We start from the raw sequence: 18684 nt of genomic DNA, 5'->3' as shown, positions 1-18684 counted from the left end.
TGTCTTGCTCTGCATCTTTTTCCTCTAATTGGCTCATTCCATGCTTTCTTGATTTGTTCTTCATCCTTTTTCCTCATCACATGTCCAAACCACCACAACCTCGTTTCTCTAATCTTTTCCATGATGCAACTCCAGATCTCTTGTGTATCTCCTCAATCCACAACCACTCTCTCAGTGATACTCAAATAATCCACTGAAGCATTCTCATCTCTGTCCTCTCCAGTCACTTCTCTTCCCTTTTTCTCAAAGCCCATGTTTCTGGACCATACATTATAACCATTCTTATCACCGCCGTCTGGTGGACGACACCTCAGCACCACTCCGACACACTCTCCCGCAATCTGACCCAGTGATGTTACCCCGTGGTTTCCCTCCTATCATCAAGGATTGGGGGTCCCGAAGGCTTTGCCCCAATCCCGTCATCCGGTAAGCTGCCCTGCGAAGGGAAGCTGCATAGGAGGTACTATCACGGAGTGGGTTTTCAGATTTTTTTTGCGTTTTTGTGTTTTGCGGAATGAAGCGTTTTATGGTGGCCAGAGTACAAATCCTGCCACCAACCTCCTAATAAAAAAGTAACCCAACTGCAGAAGGACGTCCGCGGACACAGTTGGGCACTAGATATGGATCGCCGTTGGCTCACAATGAGCTCCTCCACCCTTTGACAGGTTTTGTTTTTAATCCTGCTGGGTGTCCATATCCAAACACCCTCCTCACCAGAAAACTTGGTGGGGGAGACGGTTGAGTCGCCGACAACCCGACCATGGAACAGGTTAGTACAGGTTTACATGGTAACTGTCGCAGGTCGCAGATCGAACCTGACCTGACCTTTTTTTTTTGGGGCCGGGGGGGGGGGTTGGAAATCACTTAAAACATGTAGAAAAGCAAAAAAAATTCTCTATTTTTTGGGGGGGTGGTCAAAAAAATTTGGGGGGGGGGTTGGAAACCACTTAAAACATGTAGAAATGCAAAAAAAAATTCTCTTTTTTGCGGGGGGGGGGGGGTAAAAAAAATTGGGAGGGGGTTGGAAATCACTTAAAACATGAAGAAATGCAAAAAATATTTTTTTTTTCTCCAACAATTTTTCTTTGGGGGGGGGTCAAGTCCAAAATTTAATGGCATGATCCTGAGACCATTCCAAACCCCCCCACCAAGTTTTGTCGAAATCTCGAGGAGTTTTTTCTGGAATGCTGTTCACAAACAAACAAACAAACAGAAAGGGGTGAAAACAGAAACCTCCATCCATCTTCGAAGATGGCAGAGGTTAATAACAAACGTGATAACTTGGTTTGCAGAGAAGAACCGTCGTTTGCCATTTTGAGACCATTCTTGATCACCTGGACAGCTCTTTCAGCCTGACCATTCGAAGCAGGTTTGAAGGGAGCACTGCGATATTGCTTGACACCATTTTGTTTCAATAAATCCCAAAACACAGTGCTGGTGAAACATGAGCCATTATCACTAACAACACAATCTGGCAAACCATGAGTGGCAAACATGGCACGTGAACTTTCAACCGTGATTTCGCTCGTACAGGATGATAAGGTTAAACATTCAATCCACTTTGAATGAGCATCGAAAACAACCAAAAACATCTTTCCTAAGAATGGAACAGCGTAATCGATGTGAATTCGAGACCATGGTTTAGAAGGCCATGACCACATGTGAAGCGGTGCCTCAGCTGAGTTCAGGGCAGTGGCCTGACACACGGAGCAATGGCGAACGTCGCTCTCGAAGTTTTCATCAACACCCAGCCACCAAACATGGCTCCTGGCAATTAACTTCATGGTTACAATCCCTGGATGTGATTCCTGCAGCTCATCACACACCTTGTTTTGACCTTTGGCCGGTACAACGATGCTGCTGCCCCACAGCAGGCAACCAGAATGTAAGGCCAACTCATTTCTACGAGCAAGGTATGGCCTCAATTTGTCGTGGAATTCATAGGGTATAGTTGACCATATGCCACTGATAACACATTGTTTGACCATAGAAAGGGTCCGGTCCACATTTGTTCATTGTTCAATTTGTTTGGAAGTGATTGGAGAATTATGACAGTCAAGCACACTCATTGCCATAAAAATTTCTCTGGGTACAGGTACATTACTCATGTTAACTGGGAGTGGTAATCTACTCAAAGCATCAGCACAGAAATTCTCACTGCCAGGACGATACCTTATAGAGTAGTCAGAGGCTGCTAACTTCTCAGCCCGACGCTGATTGCGTGCAGAGGCCTGTGGGTTAATTCCCTTACTCTCATTGAACAGGGATTGCAATGGTTTGTGGTCGGTTACAAGTTCAAATTGTCGACAGAAGAGATACTGATGGATCTTTGTTGCACCAAAAATTCATGCGAGAGTTTCTTTTTCAATCATGGAGAAGTTACGCTCCACTGCTGACAAATTGTGTGATGCAAAGGCGACAGGCCGAGCATACCGTCATAACGTTGCTGTAACACACAGCCAATGCCATAAGACGAGGCATCACAGCTGAGTACCAATGGTTCAGCAGTATCATAGTACACCAACACTTTAGATGAACACAGCAACCGTTTTTCCTCAGCAAACACCTGACTACACTGCGTACACTATCGCCATTCAACACCTTTACGAAGGAGTTTGTGGAGAGGCTCAATGACGGTGCTCAGATTCGGAAGAAAGTTACAGTAATACTTCAACATTCCCAGGAAAGCTTTGAGCTCGGTCGTGTTCGCAAGAGTCGGAGCATCCTTGATAGTTTCCGTCTTGGATGTGCTGGGCCTGATGCCATCAGCACTGACAATACGACCGAGAAATTCCACTTGGGGTAACATAAATCGGCATTTGTCACGTTTCACCGAAACTCCGGCTTCAACAAGACGTTTGAGAACCGCCTCAAGGTTACGCAAATGTTCAGCATCATTGCGGCCGGTGATGAACACATCATCTTGAAACACTACTACATTTGGAATTGCTTTCAGCAGATTCTCCATATTGCGTTGAAATATAGCAGCGGCTGATTTGATTCCGAAACGACTGCGGTTATAAACAAACAACCCCTTGTGAGTGTCACATGTATACTTCTTGGAATCCTCATCAAGCAATATCTGAGTAAAAGCAGATTCCAAATCCAGGTAGCTAAACTTTTCCACCACAAAGCATAGCTAACAAATCATCTGCCTTGGACAGAGGATAATGGTCCTGTTTGGAATACCTGTTGATTGTTGTTTTGTCTATTCACCCCAATCCTCAGTGAGCTATTGGACTATGACAGTGATGAGGAAGAACCTCCCACAGTCCACACCGTCCCTGCTCCTGCTTCGGTGCGAACATGTATGGCACCAGCTACGCACCAGCCACCTCGCCAAATTTTCAGACAAAAGGCACCTCCTGCTTCATCCTGGGGCTCACAGACAACTGTGCATGTGGACCCTCACGTGCAGCAGCCACAGTGCCAGTCGATGATGCCTCCTCCCCCTCAACATGGGTTGCAGCCAACCTCCGCCTCTGCATCTGCTGTTATAGGCTCGGCTGAGCAGGTACCGATCCAGAGCCCAAGCGCCTTTGACACCAGCAGTCAAAGTCTCTTCAACATCTCTGGGTTCTCAGGAATGCTCAACCTGTCCAGCGATCCTATTTCTGCAAGCACCCTGTGTGGGTAGCTGAAGACACCTCCACCACAGAGAAGAACTACGTACAGTGACAGCTTGGTTGTGTACTTCTCCACATTTGCAGAGACATTGTTTTGGCCATGTTTGTGGCATTTTTTATCGACCTTTGACCAGTGTTTTGTTCCATTATTTTTCAGAGCACTGAATCAAAGCTGAGTCAACTCGATGTTTGTTGATGTTATTTTTTTAAATATTTAATTCATAAACAATAACAAGCCATAAGGCGACATGGCTGCTCGCTCCAGATGGAAAGCTGGCCGACACGACGAGCCAATATTCATGTACTTGCTATCAATCAATTTTGCACAATAAATATGATTATCACAGCCCTCTTAGTTTGCACCGAGAAACCCGCCTTGCGAAATTTCAGGCAAATGGCAGGCCTGGTAATCAAATTTATGTGGCAAGCGACTTCAAATGGCCTTATCGGGCCAAAACGTATGGTATGCGTTTTGGTGGGGGTGGCTTGGAGTTCGGGAGAGACTAGACCTGGGGGACAGGGTGTTTTCCCAACGCGCCTCACCAAACAGGGAGCCCTCCCTTTGGGGGCGGAGCTAAAATACCCTCACGGAACTGTTTCACGCCATATTCGCGGCCGTGATAATCACATGTATCTATTCGCTGAAGATTTAAATTTTAGCAGCGTCTCACCTGACGAACGCTGCTCTAAAAAGAGAGCTTGTTGTTCTTCGTCTTCTTCTTCTTCTTCTTCTTCTTCTTCTTCTTCTTCTTCTTGTGAAGACGAAACCTTCATCTTTGGACTCGGCTCTTTTATATACACGATCCGGATCTCCTTAAATACTAAACACTTGTACACCTCCTCCCATTGAGGGTGCCTTTTGAGAGCGTCTATCATGAACTTTTAAATATATTCGGACATTTGTTTTCAAGTTTCGAAAACGTCACGTTACTATTTAAAGATTATTCCATGTAATTGATTGTCATTCCGTAAATACATTATTTATTTCTTAAATACACTTTATTTTCCGTAAATCCGTAAATACAGTATGACGGGTCTTGCGATTGGCTTGATCAAGTCACGTGACGAAATATTGGAACCTTTTGTTGTTGTTGTTGTTGTTTTACTTTATTTTTTTAGACGAGAAAACCTTCAGGACGCTGTTCTTGGACACATTTGTCCTTTTTTAATATGATGCTGTAACACATTCTCCTTGGGCACATAAAAAACAGGTCCCTCGGAGGTCCAGTTTTGGACGTATTGTTTTTTTGGTGCAGTCCACAATAAGGGTGCTCATCGAGCAGCCAATAAATTATGGCCTTATCCATTGTAATAAATCAATGAAACAATGTTCATTTCAAGAGCAATGTTACTGCCTCTGAGGTCCTTTATTACCTGAACAATGCAGTAATACAAATATCTAAATCATCCTATCTTGCCACGGAACTGCGTCAGCAAGGGAGTGAACCCAGTGCTTGAGGAGATTCCTCTGTTTCTTTCCGTCCTTGGAGGCAGTGTTGTTGCCAGAAGCTGTCTGTGTATCCACCAAGTGATGTCCCTCTCGCCATGCTCCTGGAACAAGGTCGCGTTTCTCATTATCTGCCTGGTCAAGCTGCTGGTTCTGTAGTCCTGGGAACCTGGGATTTGAATTTTGTTTGATTTACTTGTAAAGCGCACCTATAATAAAAATACATATTCTAATGCGCTGTACAATAAAAAGTAACATAATGATACATATAACATTCAAGGTAAAGCATATATTTTTGATAAGCACAGGCTAAAAGTTAAATTGCAGTGTATACTGTATAATATATGCTTTGTCAACATGAATTAGCTGGTCATCATGAGGTTGTGCAGGATCACGCATGCTTTGACAATGAGCTTGATAGTGGAGGGTTGATGCTGCATGGGACTCAGCAGAACCTGGAATCTGTTTGCCAGGATGCCGAATGCATTTTCTACTACCCACCTTGCTCAGCTCCGCCTGTAGTTGAAGATGCGTTGCTCATTCGTCATTCCCCGGAAGCTGTATGGCTTCATCATAGTTGGTTGTAAGGCAAAGGCATCGTCACCGATGAAGAAGTAAGGTACGTCCTGGTTGTTGTTTGGAAGAGGCTCAGGGTCAGGGAAACCAAAGGTACCGTCTTCAGTGCATACCTTCAGCTCAGAGTCATTGAATATCTGCGCATCTGATGCTGATCCAGTACCGCCGACATCTGCCAAAATGATTTTGAAGTCAGCATCCACAAGCGCCATCAGAACGATAGAGTAGAATCCTTCATTGTTGAAGTATTGGGACCCACTCTTTGGAGGACAGTGGCAGGCCACGTGCTTCCCGTCAAGTGCCCCACATGTATGGGGAAAGTTCCATCTTTGGAAGAACTTGTCACCTATGGCGCGCCAACCATCAGGAGTACTTTGGCAAACCAGCACCTCATCCATGTACTCGTCAATAATGGCTTGACAGACTTGTCTGACCACTAGGGACTGGGTGTTATGAGGGACCCTCCATCCGAACTTCATGGAGACATGCTTGTTGCCAGAGGCAACGTGATGCAAAGTCAGTGCCAGCCTCATGCCAGGCTCAAGCGGATCCCTGTAGAAGGAGTACTGCTTGGTTATCCTTGGACTCACTCTGGCTAGCAGCTCGTCCAACATCGCTGGGGGCATACGCAGGAAGTTGGTGAAGGCTGCTTCATCCTCGTTCAGGAGTTCCACCATGAGCTGGTCATATATGCCAAACTGCCGTTGCCTCCCGATCAATGGTCTCACCCAGTTCCTTGTCTTCCATTCAGCTCTTCTTCTCCTGGCTCTATTGGCACGCAACTGGTACAGTGTCAAATCGATGAGGTCTTGTTGGTGTTGGAGGACAGCGAGTAGGTATTGTCGTCTCCGCCTTGCCGGATCCTCCATGTCTCCCATCACATGGACATGTGCTCACCACGGAGTCTGAAACACTGACGGGTTCCTCCTGTGTGAACCCTATATTTATATACCAATTCCCCTAAACGCTGCCAATACGCCATTATCCGGGAGCTGTAAGTGAGAAACACGTTCAGTAAGTTCTGTGGTCGTCCAGAAGACGTCAAATACGTCTTCATACATCAATGTGCGTTGCAGATACGTTACCCATAGGTTCAAAGCACGTTACTCATAGGTTATAAATAAGTTTCGGATAAGCTAGACCAATGGTTCTCAACCTGAGGGGTGGCGACATTGTTTTTGGGGGTCGCGGGAAGGTTGTCAAAACAAATAAACAAACAAATATATTGTTTCGAATTTGGTAATTCGATTGCACACAACATTGAGGTTCCTTCATTCAGTTATGCCGATAAGTGCTTGTTCCCTCGATAGCTCACCTTCCATTGTTTAATTTGTTAGAAATTGATTAGATGCGCTGTGATAAAATGTAATAGTTAGGGAGTGATCCCAACACAATGGAGATGCCCCTCCCCGTCTTCTGCGAAGAGGAAGAAGATCCCTCTTCATTTTTTTTTTCTTTTTTAATTTTTTTGGAGGGGGTCGTGGCTACAAAAGGTTGAGAACCACTAAGCAAGACATTACCTCGACGTGTTTCGACTTATGAGTCACTTACAAGTAACGTGTGGTCAAAGTGTGTCAACGATCGTAACGTGCCTACAACTTATGCCAGCGTATGCGGAACGTGTGAGTCAGACGCTGGCATACGTCGGAAAATTTCAAGCATGGGAAATTTGTCTAACAGCTCGGCGAACTCCGACGTATGCCAGCGCACTACGACGTATGCCAGCGTACCACGACGTATGCCAGTGTGCTCTTAACCTATACAAACTTACCCAAAACGTATTCAACGTGTGCCAGCGTTTTAGCCCAATTTTGCATATGTCAGGCATACGCTGGCTAAATCGTCAAGGTGTGACAGGGCCTTTAGTGCACGTACAGTTTATGCCTCAGCTCCCTGAACAGGTCAGCTCTGCCATTCAGCCTGGACCTGCGACTCTGGTCAATGGTATCCAATGTCCCTTGAGAAACAAAATTCTTCTTCGCCCTATGGTGAGTTCCAAGACATTTACCGGCAACATCAAGGAGGGTGGTCTTGAAGGCACTCCGCAACTCTTCAGGATCCCTCAAAGCACCCAGACCCCCAAATCTCCATTCAGCCTGTTCGCAAACTTCTCAGCAACCCTCTCATCCTTGAGCTTGCCAACATCCAGCCAAGGCTGGGATGGTACCATTCTCCTGGATTTAAGCTGCTATTTCAGAGTTGACACAACAAGCCTGTGGTCGTTATTGAAGAACTGAGCACTCCGGTAGACCTTGCAGTTCTGGATCATCCTCCAGCAATCATCAATGAGCACATGGTCAATCTCCTTTGCCACACCACCAGCGTTAGAATCGCAAGTCCAGCGATGAGCCTGTGGATGCTGAAACCATGAACCAGCCACCCTTCGTCCATGACTTCTTGCAAAGTCAAGAAACTTCGTGCTCTTCTGGTTAACAGTTCCAGACCCATGTAGGGACCAACACATGTCTCATCGCCATCCCTATTAATTCCCCAAGACATTGAAATCCCCCAAGACAAGAAGAGTATCTCGCCTGGGGCACTGATCAACAACATATATGAGCGTGGCACAGAATGCGTCCTTCACGGTGAGATCACTCGCCCCAGTTGGAGCACATACAGAGACCTGGGAAACGACACCCAAGGAGTGACAAATCCTTCGTCTCATAATACGCTCGTTGTCCGGTGTTACCTCAACTTTCATTGGAGTCAACTAATTGGACACAGCTGCAGGAACTCCTTGGGCATGGTAACCATCAGAGCGACCAAACCAACAGGAGGTGTGACCACCAACCATGAACTCTCCACAAAACGGTCGCTGAACTTCAGAGAGTGCTGCAATACCGTTGTTCAAACGCTTGAAATCAGACGATAACGGAGACAGGTGATCATCCTCTCTTTGAGATAAGACATTCCAGGCACCAATCCAAATGGACCACCTCAGGTTAACCTAAGGAGACTGCCGTCTGGTGGACGACCATCTCAGCACCACCACGACACACATTAGTGCATTCTGACCTGGGAAGGTTACCCCGTGGTTTCCCTCCCTCCTATCATCAAATAATGGAGGTCCCGAAGGATTTGCCCCAATCGCGTCATCCGGTGAGCTTCCTTCAAGTCTTTCCACAGATTCCCAATGGGATTCACTTCTGGGTTTTGATTGTATGCTTTCAGAATCTCAGAGTGCATTTGTGTCACAATAATGTATTCTCTTGGTTTTGTTCACTTTCTCTGGAAGGGAGGCGGTCATGTACAGGAAGGGGGAAAGAGCTTGGTCGTGCACCAGAGGGTGGATGTTGGTGTACATGAATGGGGTTGGGTGTTACCAGAGAGAGGGAGTGGGGGGTGGTATGTTCCGGAGGGAAGTGGGGGGGGGGGTTCAGAATGATGGGAGAGGTTGGGTGTACTGCATGTCTGAGGGTAGGTACACCAGGGTTGGGTGGGATTCGATTTGTTTGAGGCGAGTGGAAGTGTGGTGTATTTGGGAAGGGAGTGGTGTGTACCAGAAGAGGTTATTCAGACTGGTTCTTGGCTCTTCATTCCAGCTGGGACTTGACTCTCAGGCAGGTATTTGGCTCTTTATTCAGGCTGCTATTTGGCTCTCATGCTCGTACATCAGATGGGGTTAACTCAGTCTGTCATCCTTCTGTGGTTGGCGAAATGAGGACCAGTACACTGGTTTTCGGGGCATCCCATCAGCGGCAGAGCCGCACTCTCAGCCAATGGAGGATGAGGACGACACACCTCGACGTGCATCACTCTGGCCCAGCCCGACAGACTCCTCCGCCATGTCACGTCACATGCACAAAAAGGACAAACTCCGAACAGGTGAGGGGGACATTGGCAGGTTTGTCGATCTTGAAGAATTACAATGAAAACCAGAGTAACAATAAAAGTATTAAATGCACGTTTCAATAATAATGAGTTCGCATCACAAGGGACAAAGGGGAGTGCAGCTTGGTCTCTGAACATTTCATTGGTTGGAGTATTGTTTTGTCTCCGACTCTGGCGGCCATCTTTGTGAAACGTGACGAAGCACGTCGAAATCGCTTTGTCCTCTTCCCTGGCGGCATGGAAAGCGGTTGATACGGAACCAGTCGCCTGGCAAGCGATAGCAAGCCGCTTGAGCCCTGCAGTTTTCGTGTGTGGTGACACGATGCCGGTGATGAAAGCTGCGACACTGAAGTGATGTTTCACAGGAAAGTGACACGACACCTGTTGAGCAACATTTAAAACATGTGAAACGTGTTTCCACAACCCTTCCGTCCATCATTGGCCCGGTGTAGGTATTGCTGCACAAAACGGCATTTTCACAGAGCATTCCGTGTGAGATTCGTTCAAAAACAACGAGATCCGCTTTTCCAGTGACTCGAGTTGTTCTAACCAAGATGGCGGCCCGGCGGCGACACGTCACACCGGTTGTGCTTCTTCGATGTCTTTTACAAATCAGTGAAAACGAATCGTGAGAAGAAGTAAACTGCTCAGATACTCTATTCTGCAGTTGTACATTTATATTCGTGTCCATCCAAATCACATCGACCGCACCTTGGTAACAGTTGCTTGGTAACCGTTGCGCGTGCTTGATGGGCCTCAGGCTTCTGACGTTGAAGTTCGTTGGAAGGAAACTGGTGTTTAATTTATATTAATTTTATTTTTACCTTCCCGGATGTTCCATGGATTATTTAATCGAAAGGATAATTACGGAAGGATAAATGAGATAATTTAAATCCTTTCATAAAATAAGATTTAATGGAGTTGAGGTGTGACGTCACCACAACCAACGAATTAAAATGTATTAATTATGGACAAGTAATTAGTTAAAAACATGTGAGAACCTCACCGAAGTTTCACCGTGGGGAGTGTGTGAGCTAATGAATTGCGACTGGACACTCCACATGGACAAGACCGATGCTTCATCATGTTCGGCAGCCTAACCAGGGGGCGGGGATCGAACCCCTCACAGGACCAGGTCCGTTTCACCAGACTCTGCCCGTGAAATTGCCCGCTCAGACCACTCGGCCACCCATTCCCACGGGTTTTAATCGAGAGTTTTATCCCTCTTAACCTTTGGCTAATGGGGAATTCACTCTTACACCACTTATCACGTCATATAAACACATTTTAACCCTTTTCACCCCCAGGGGATGTTGATTTCACACTCTTGCACCACTCATCACGTCATATAACCACATTTTTAATCCTTTTAACCCCAGGGGACGTGGATTTCACACTCTTACACCACTCATCACGTCATATAACCACATTTTAACCCCCAGGGGATGTGGATTTCACACTCTTGCACCACTCATCACGTCATATAACCACATTTTTAATCCTTTTAACCCCAGGGGACGTGGATTTCACACTCTTACACCACTCATCACGTCATATAACCACATTTTAACCCCCAGGGGATGTGGATTTCACACTCTTACACCACTCATCACGTCATATTACCACATTTTTAATCCTTTTAACCCCTAGGGGACGTGGATTTTACTCATGCACCACTCATCACGTCATAGAACCACATTTGAACCCTTTTCGCCCTCGGGGAATGTGGGTTTCAGTGGTTCACCACTCATGACGTCTTCTAACCACATTTTCACCATTTTAACCACTTGGGGTTGTGGATTTCATTCGTACACCACTCTTCACGTCATTTAATCACATTTTAAACACTATAACCCCCAGGAGATGTGGATTTCACTCGTACACCACTTACCATGTCATTTAACCACATTTTAAACCATTTTAACCCCAAGGGGATGTGGATTTCACACTCATACATCACTCATCACGTCAAATAACCACATTTTAACCCTTTTAACCACCAGGGGATGTGGACTTCACACTCGCACACCACTCGTCACATCATATAACCACATATTTAACCATTTTAACCCCCATTAGTACAGGCTCTGGGGCAGGGGGGGGGTGTTTGTGTACATGACTCTTTTATCGCGTCACCCTATTTTTTTTTTTGTTCATATGCCAAGACCTTCAAAAAAAGTTGGGGTAACACCTCCAGATCAAGTACCTTTTCTCTGTAGGGTCCATCTTGGATTCGCAGTTGGCGACCAGCAAACTAAAATTGAACCAAAATGCCCATATTGGGTTTCGATGGAATAAATCATTAGTAAACATCCAGAAATTATTAATTTTGATTTACTTCAATAACATATGCATTGCTTAACACATTTTAGCATGATTTATTCTCTTAAAACTTGGTTCACAGGAGAAAGTGACCATATTTTACATAATTTTAGTCAAAAATAGCTTTCAACTTGAAAGTCGCTCAAAGTTTGATGATCGCTGAATGACTTAATATTGTAAGTGGAGCAATAAAATTTAGCCAAAAGTTTCATTTTTGAGTTTTCTGAGCAATTAAATTTTCATATTCTCACAATGGGACTATGTGTGATGACCACAGAGCTCATTGTAAACCAAAGTCACCCCTTCCCCCAAATGGCCACTTTTACGGAATTTCATCAAATGATGATATCTCCTTCATGTAATGTCATGGGAAGTTTATTTTTGATACTACATGTATATATATATATATATATATATATATATATATATATATATATATATATATATATATATATATATATATATATATATATAAGTTTTTGACCACAAAAAATTCATTGGTTACATTTTCGGAATTTTTGGAGTTGATCTGCTTTTTCATAATTCCAAAATTGCTGCCATTATATTGAAAATTCAGAATGCAGAACAATATTCAAAATGAAACTCTATCTTAATATCCTTCCCACTCCCTCGAGCCTTTCTATTAAAACTAGTCAAAAGCAACATTAATTTAAGAATTTCAATGTTTACACATTGAATTAAGTTCTGGTTTATGCACAACCATTAATACAGCGGTGCACATACATCAATACTATTAGTTACATGCACATTGCTGCCAAATAGCTCAATGTGTTCCTGACTTGTTGTTGATATATTTTCTTGAATTATCACTCTTCCAGCATTCAAGATAACTTGTTCTAAATGCTTCATTACATATGCTACATACCGCAAGTACTAATATTATTACACACACGACATAATTTACTGCTACCATGTTTCCCTTTGTGAGGTCGATACCATAATCCAATCCTACAAGCCAGCTCATAAAGTTCAGGTAAAATCGTTATGTGTTGTTGATACATTTTCTTGAATTATCACTTATCGAACATTCAAGATTTATAACATGTTATCAGTACTACACTACCTACGCTACAGACTGCTCGAACTAATATTGCTATATACACTACATAATACACATAAATCAACTGTAAGAATATAATGCAAAGCTCAAACAGTCATCTCCACAAAAAGTTGCAGAATTCCTGAGAATCACATTAAGCAATTGGATTTTTGCAGTCGGGTGATGTTTTTTTGCACCGACAGAATCTGCAACATCTGACCCCAGCCATCCTGCAAGAGCAAGTTGGCCAAGCACACTTATCACAAGTACAGAATACAGACCAATGGGCAGGAAGGATTTTCCTCAATGTTACAGGTATTAGCTGACCCTGCTCATACTCATAGCCACAATCCTCTGGCTTCAGTGACTCAACAGTTTCAGGATCAGTATGGCTGTCCAAGGTATGCATGGTAGTGTAAGCATTAAAGAATCCACGTAGGATATGAGGTAGAAGTCCCTGGCTGGTTGGAGGCAGGTTATGAAGAGAACTACTTTTGTTGAAATGGAACATCTCTGCTCAGAGATCATCGAAATTTGTAACATCACTTCCACTTTTCAGCACCTTCACCAAGTAATGCTCAGCATTGTGAATTAATGATGGAGAGAGGGTTGGTGATCTCACAAAGTGTTTGAGAAACTTTTCTGGCTCGACCTGCAAAGCTAGCTGCCTTCTTTGATTTTATTCTACTTGTGATATCACACCCTGTAAGGCTATGCACAGCTGGTAGTACTGCACAGAGCTGATGACCAACACGCTGGAACAAGGTATGAAGAGGCACATACCGAGTGGTGTCGTCCCACTCCAGCTCACACCCACAGCTGCTCAAGGTTGTGCTGCTGGAAGACTGGTATGTGGTCAAGCAGGGCAACAACGACATCAGTGTCATTTGAGATGACAACACATACTTTGTGTCCTGCCTTTAGTGAGTCCAAGACATGAAGAGGTATACGGAAGTCAGCTTCTTCGAAAGACGATTGAAGATGGGCCATCACATTTTCTTCACCATTGTGAGCCATGACACACTGCCAATTATCATCTTCTTTAGTTACCTGGCTAACCACAGTGGGGTATTGACGAGTTTCAGGAGCATTTCCTCAAAGATGACAATAGATGTACTTCTCCAAAAGAAGATTGTTGATGTTTGAGGGCCAGAAAGTTTCCATCTTTTTTGGTGGAGGTGTCCCTGGTTCAATAGAACTGTGCTCAATTGGAAGAGTATCACCTCGGCTCATTCTCTCAATGTCCTTCACTGAGGGATCTTCAGAGTACATGTCAAACACATAGTCACAACGTCCATACTGATGGTATACCACACAAAGGGAAACTAAAACTGAGACAAGGTCCTGGATCTTGGGATTATGCCAATAAGATCAGCTAAAAAATACAAAAATGTTACCAATGAATTCCTTGGTGTCAATAACCTATATTTAGTATAAAAAAATCAACTTTCCATGGCATTTAATTTAGGAGATATCATCATTTGATGAAATACCGCAAAAGTGGCCATTTGGGGGTAGGGGTGACTTTGGTTTACAATGAGCTCTGACATACTGAGCTATGACATACTGACTATGTGTGGTCATCACACATAGTCCCATTGTGAGAATATGAAAATTGAATTGGTCAGAGAACTCAATAATGAAACTTTTGGCCAAATTTTATTGCTCCACTTATAATATTAAGTCATTCAGAGACCATCAAACTTTGAGCGACTTTCAAGTTGAAAGCTATTTTTGACTATTTTTGACTAAAATTACATAAAATATGGTCATTTTCTCCTGTGAACCAAGTTTTAAGAGAATAAATCATGCTAAAATGTGTTAAGCAATGCATAAGGAATTGAAGTAAATTAAAATTAATAATTTCTGGATGTTTACTCATGATTTATTCCGTCTGAACCCAATATGGGCATTTTGGTTCAATTATAGTTTGCTGGTCGCCAACTGTGAATCCAAGATGGACCCTACAGAGAAAAGGGACTTGATCTGGAGGTGTTCCCCAAACTTTTTTTGAAGGTCTTGGCATACAGAACAAAAAAAAAATCGGGTGACCCTCTTAAAAAATCATGTACACAAACACCCCCACCCCCCCCCCCCCAGAGCCTGTACTAATGGGGGTTAAAATGGTTAAATATGTGGTTATATGATGTGACGAGTGGTGTGCGAGTGTGAAGTACACATCCCCTGGTGGTTAAAAGGGTTAAAATGTTGTTATTTGACGTGATGAGTGGTGTATGAGTGTGAAATCCACATCCCCTTGGGGTTAAAATGGTTTAAAATGTGGTTAAATGACATGGTAAGTGGTGTACGAGTGAAATCCACATCTCCTGGGGGTTAAAGTGTTTAAAATGTGATTAAATGACGTGAAGAGTGGTGTACGAATGAAATCCACATCCCCAAGTGGATAAAATGGTGAAAATGTGGTTAGAAGACGTCATGAGTGGTGAACCACTGAAACCCACATTCCCCGAGGGCGAAAAGGGTTAAAATGTGGTAAAATGACGTGACAAGTGGTGTAAGAGTGAATTCCCCATTACCCGAAGGTTAAGAGGGATAAAACTCTTTACTAAAACTAGTGGGAATGGGTGGCCGAGTGGTCTGAGCGGGCAACTTCACGGGCAGAGTCTGGTGAAACGGACCTGGTCCTGTGAGGGGTTCGATCCCCGCCCCCTGGTTCGGCTGCCGAACATGATGAAGCATCGGTCTTGTCCATGTGGAGTGTCCAGTCGCAATTCATTAGCTCACACACTCCCCACGGTGAAACTTCGGTGAGGTTCCCACATATTTTTAACTAATTACTTGTCCATAATTAATCCATTTTAATTCGTTGGTTGTGGTGACGTCACACCTCAACTCCATTAAATCTTATTTCAGGAAAGGATTTAAATTATCTCATTTATCCTTCGGTAATTTTCCTTTCGATTAAATAATCCATGGAACATCCGGGAAGGTAAAAATAAAATTAATATAAATTAAACACCAGTTTCCTTCCAACGAACTTCAACGTCAGAAGCCTGAGGCCCATCAAGCACGCGCAACGGTTACCAAGCAACAGTTACCAAGGTACGGTCGATGTGATATGGATGGACACGAATATAAATGTACAAATGCAGAATAGAGTATCTGAGCAGTTTACTTCTTCTCACGATTCGTTTTCACTGATTTGTAAAAGACATCGAAGAAGCACAACCGGTGTGACGTGTCGCCGCCGGGCCGCCATCTTGGTTAGAACAACTCGAGTCACTGGAAAAGCGGATCTCGTTGTTTTGAACGAATCTCACACGGAATGCTCTGTGAAAATGCCGTTTTGTGCAGCAATACCTACACCGGGCCAATGATGGACGGAAGGGTTGTGGAAACACGTTTCACATGTTTTAAATGTTGCTCAACAGGTGTCGTGTCACTTTCCTGTGAAACATCACTTCAGTGTCGCAGCTTTCATCACCGGCATCGTGTCACCACACACGAAAACTGCAGGGCTCAAGCGGCTTGCTATCGCTTGCCAGGCGACTGGTTCCATCTCTGTCCTCTCCAGTCACTCCTCTTCCCTTTTTCTCAAAGCCCATGTTTCTGCACCATACATTATAACCATTCTAATCACTGGCTTGTAGATTTAAACCTTCAATTGCAGACGACTCCACCAGCCTTCCATTTTGTCCATGCTCCCTTCACTCTATCCTGGATTTCTGATTCACAACCTCCACCTTCCTTTTCCACTGAGCCAAGGTATTTGAATTTGTCCACTTGTGTCAGCTGTCCACCCCTAATCTACAATCTTGACCCTCTCTATATCAGTCTTACCACACTATTACTTCTGTCTTTCTTGCATTAACTTTCAACCCCTGCCTCTCCAAGCTCCCTTGCCATTCCAGCACTCTTCTCTGCAGCTGTTCCTTTGACTCTGCTGTTATGACAAAGTCGTCTGCAAACAGGAACTCCCATAGTTGTCTGTCTCTGATGTTGTCATTTTGCACATCAATCAGTTATAAAAAGGAAGCTATTTAGTGCAGAACCATGGTGTAGACCAACCTCCACTCTAAAATATTGTGAGTCCCCATTCATTGTGCTGATCATCGGGTTGGCTCCCACATACATTTCCATCACGATCTTACCAATCTGCTCTGTCACACCCTTTTTCCTTAAGGCCTAATACTCTTGGAGTTATTGTTTTTGGGCCTGGGGTCGGTGGCGAGGAATGGCTGCCAGGTGGAGCAGTAGTTCCGTCTCCCACCGAACACCCGGAATTGCAGTTCGTCGCTCCGGAAAACTCCGAAGTCAATCGGTCATTTTTGGACCGTGCTCGCCAATTCTCTGACAGCATGGGGTAGGGTTAATAGCCAAATTTCAATATGTCTGAGTTCCCACGTCGTCAAATTACCGGGGAACTCACACCCTCAACGGACTCTGTCGAACCGGGTCCCTCTCGCGACCTCGATCCGGTGTTCCCGAGCGGAATTACCAAAGTCTGTCGGTCCAAATGAACAACTTGCAGCCCAATCGGTTTGCTGGTTCTCAAGCACGAACCGTGCTGGTTCAATGGCAGAAACGACAGGCAACAAACTGGAACATTTAACATGAGGGTTTATTTATAAGGGAGGGGGACACAGAGAGCAGTTTTCCGAATAAAAGAAATGCAGGCAATGTACAGTGATCGAAGGCGCTTAACAGTTTCTACTTACAGGACGGCACCCCACACACACACACACACACACACACACACACACACACACACACACACACACACACACACACACACACACACACACACACACACACACACACACACACACACACACACACACCCAAAAGAAATGGACCCCGTCGGGTCTTTATTCAGTCCTTCAGCTCGGAGGGAAAGCTGAGGGTCAAGGTCTGGTTGGTACCTGTCCGTCTCGTGCGGTCTTCACCGACCCGCGCTTGTGGAGCTCGGATTCCGTGGAAGGAAACGGGATCCTCAGCCCGCTCGCTCCTACACAACCCGCCTCAGTGGGACTCTAACCCACGCCTCCAGAATCCAAGGAGCGACTTGGCCAGCCACGAACGACGATCGGCGACCCGAGCACCACGAACACCAACCAGGACTAGCGCCAACTCCGACCAGCACGACCATTGACCAGGAGCGATGAACTCAACCAGCAGGAACCAATCAACTTCTCCACCGCACGAGCAGCTCGCGACCTTTTTATCCCTCCCCCCTCGCGAGGGTGGAGTGTCTGCTCTGATGTAACTCCCCTCTGGATTGGTCGGGGACGAACATCCCATCTGGCTGGGTGGGGCCACCCTGAGGTAACTCTTCTCTGGATTGGTCGGGGGCGAAAATCCCATCTGGCTGGGCGGGCCGCCCTGAGGTAACTCGTCTCCGGATTGGTCGTGGGCTTTTGAGGTACTCCTATTCCTCATTGATTACGAGGCACACCCATCTCGCTGGGCGGAGTCGACCTCACCCCGCCTGTGCCTGTGGCCCTGAACACGTGCGTAATGGCGATGATGGAGCGAAGGGAAGATTTAATGTAAAAAACCTGGCTATAAAGAAACACATGTAATTGTCGTTAGACATAGGGGATGGGGCCCTAACGATAAACACATACTTATCGAAATAACTGAACTATGGGACTGGTGTCTGTTGTGTGCAAATGGCTGCCAAATCCGTAACACTACCCCCTCCCCTTTCTATAGACTCGTCCCGAGTCACAAATTTTTGTGTGCCATGCAGGTGTCGGTTTTTTTCTCCTCGTACGTTTTACCTACGGATCCCTGAGTGCGACATTTTTATACGTGTCCCAAAAATAAATAACCTAGTGCGCTGCGTAACTAAACTATCA

General features: G+C 44.9%; 2 protein-coding genes across 3 annotated transcripts in view; one reads left to right on the top strand and one right to left on the bottom strand.

Moving 5' to 3' along the window:
- DNAJC19 (DnaJ heat shock protein family (Hsp40) member C19) overlaps positions 1-18684 on the top strand; it is a 94283-nt gene that overhangs the window by 55551 nt on the left and 20048 nt on the right. The gene's annotated exons all lie outside the window — the stretch shown is intronic.
- LOC147012983 (uncharacterized) lies at positions 4737-10329 on the bottom strand. Of its 2 annotated transcripts, none has more exons than XR_015051140.1 (2): positions 10192-10329; positions 4737-5242 (listed from the first exon to the last, which is right to left on the bottom strand). XR_015051140.1 is itself a non-coding variant. In XM_085854403.1 (2 exons), exon 1 carries the CDS (start codon positions 6525-6527, stop codon positions 5580-5582), a length of 948 nt encoding a protein of 315 aa, XP_085710529.1. In that variant the 5' UTR covers positions 6528-7196; the 3' UTR covers positions 4737-5242; positions 5575-5579. The 2 variants fall into 2 exon arrangements, 1 of the variants encoding a protein (XP_085710529.1); XM_085854403.1 differs by lacking the exon at positions 10192-10329 and adding an exon at positions 5575-7196.

Source organism: Eptatretus burgeri, chromosome 14 (assembly GCF_056783735.1).
Source record: "Eptatretus burgeri isolate ZD-2024b chromosome 14, Ebu_testis_v1, whole genome shotgun sequence".
Taxonomy (NCBI): Eukaryota; Metazoa; Chordata; class Myxini; order Myxiniformes; family Myxinidae; genus Eptatretus; species Eptatretus burgeri.
Note: the sequence above shows the minus strand (reverse complement) of the source record. Positions and strands in the feature narration are given on the sequence as shown.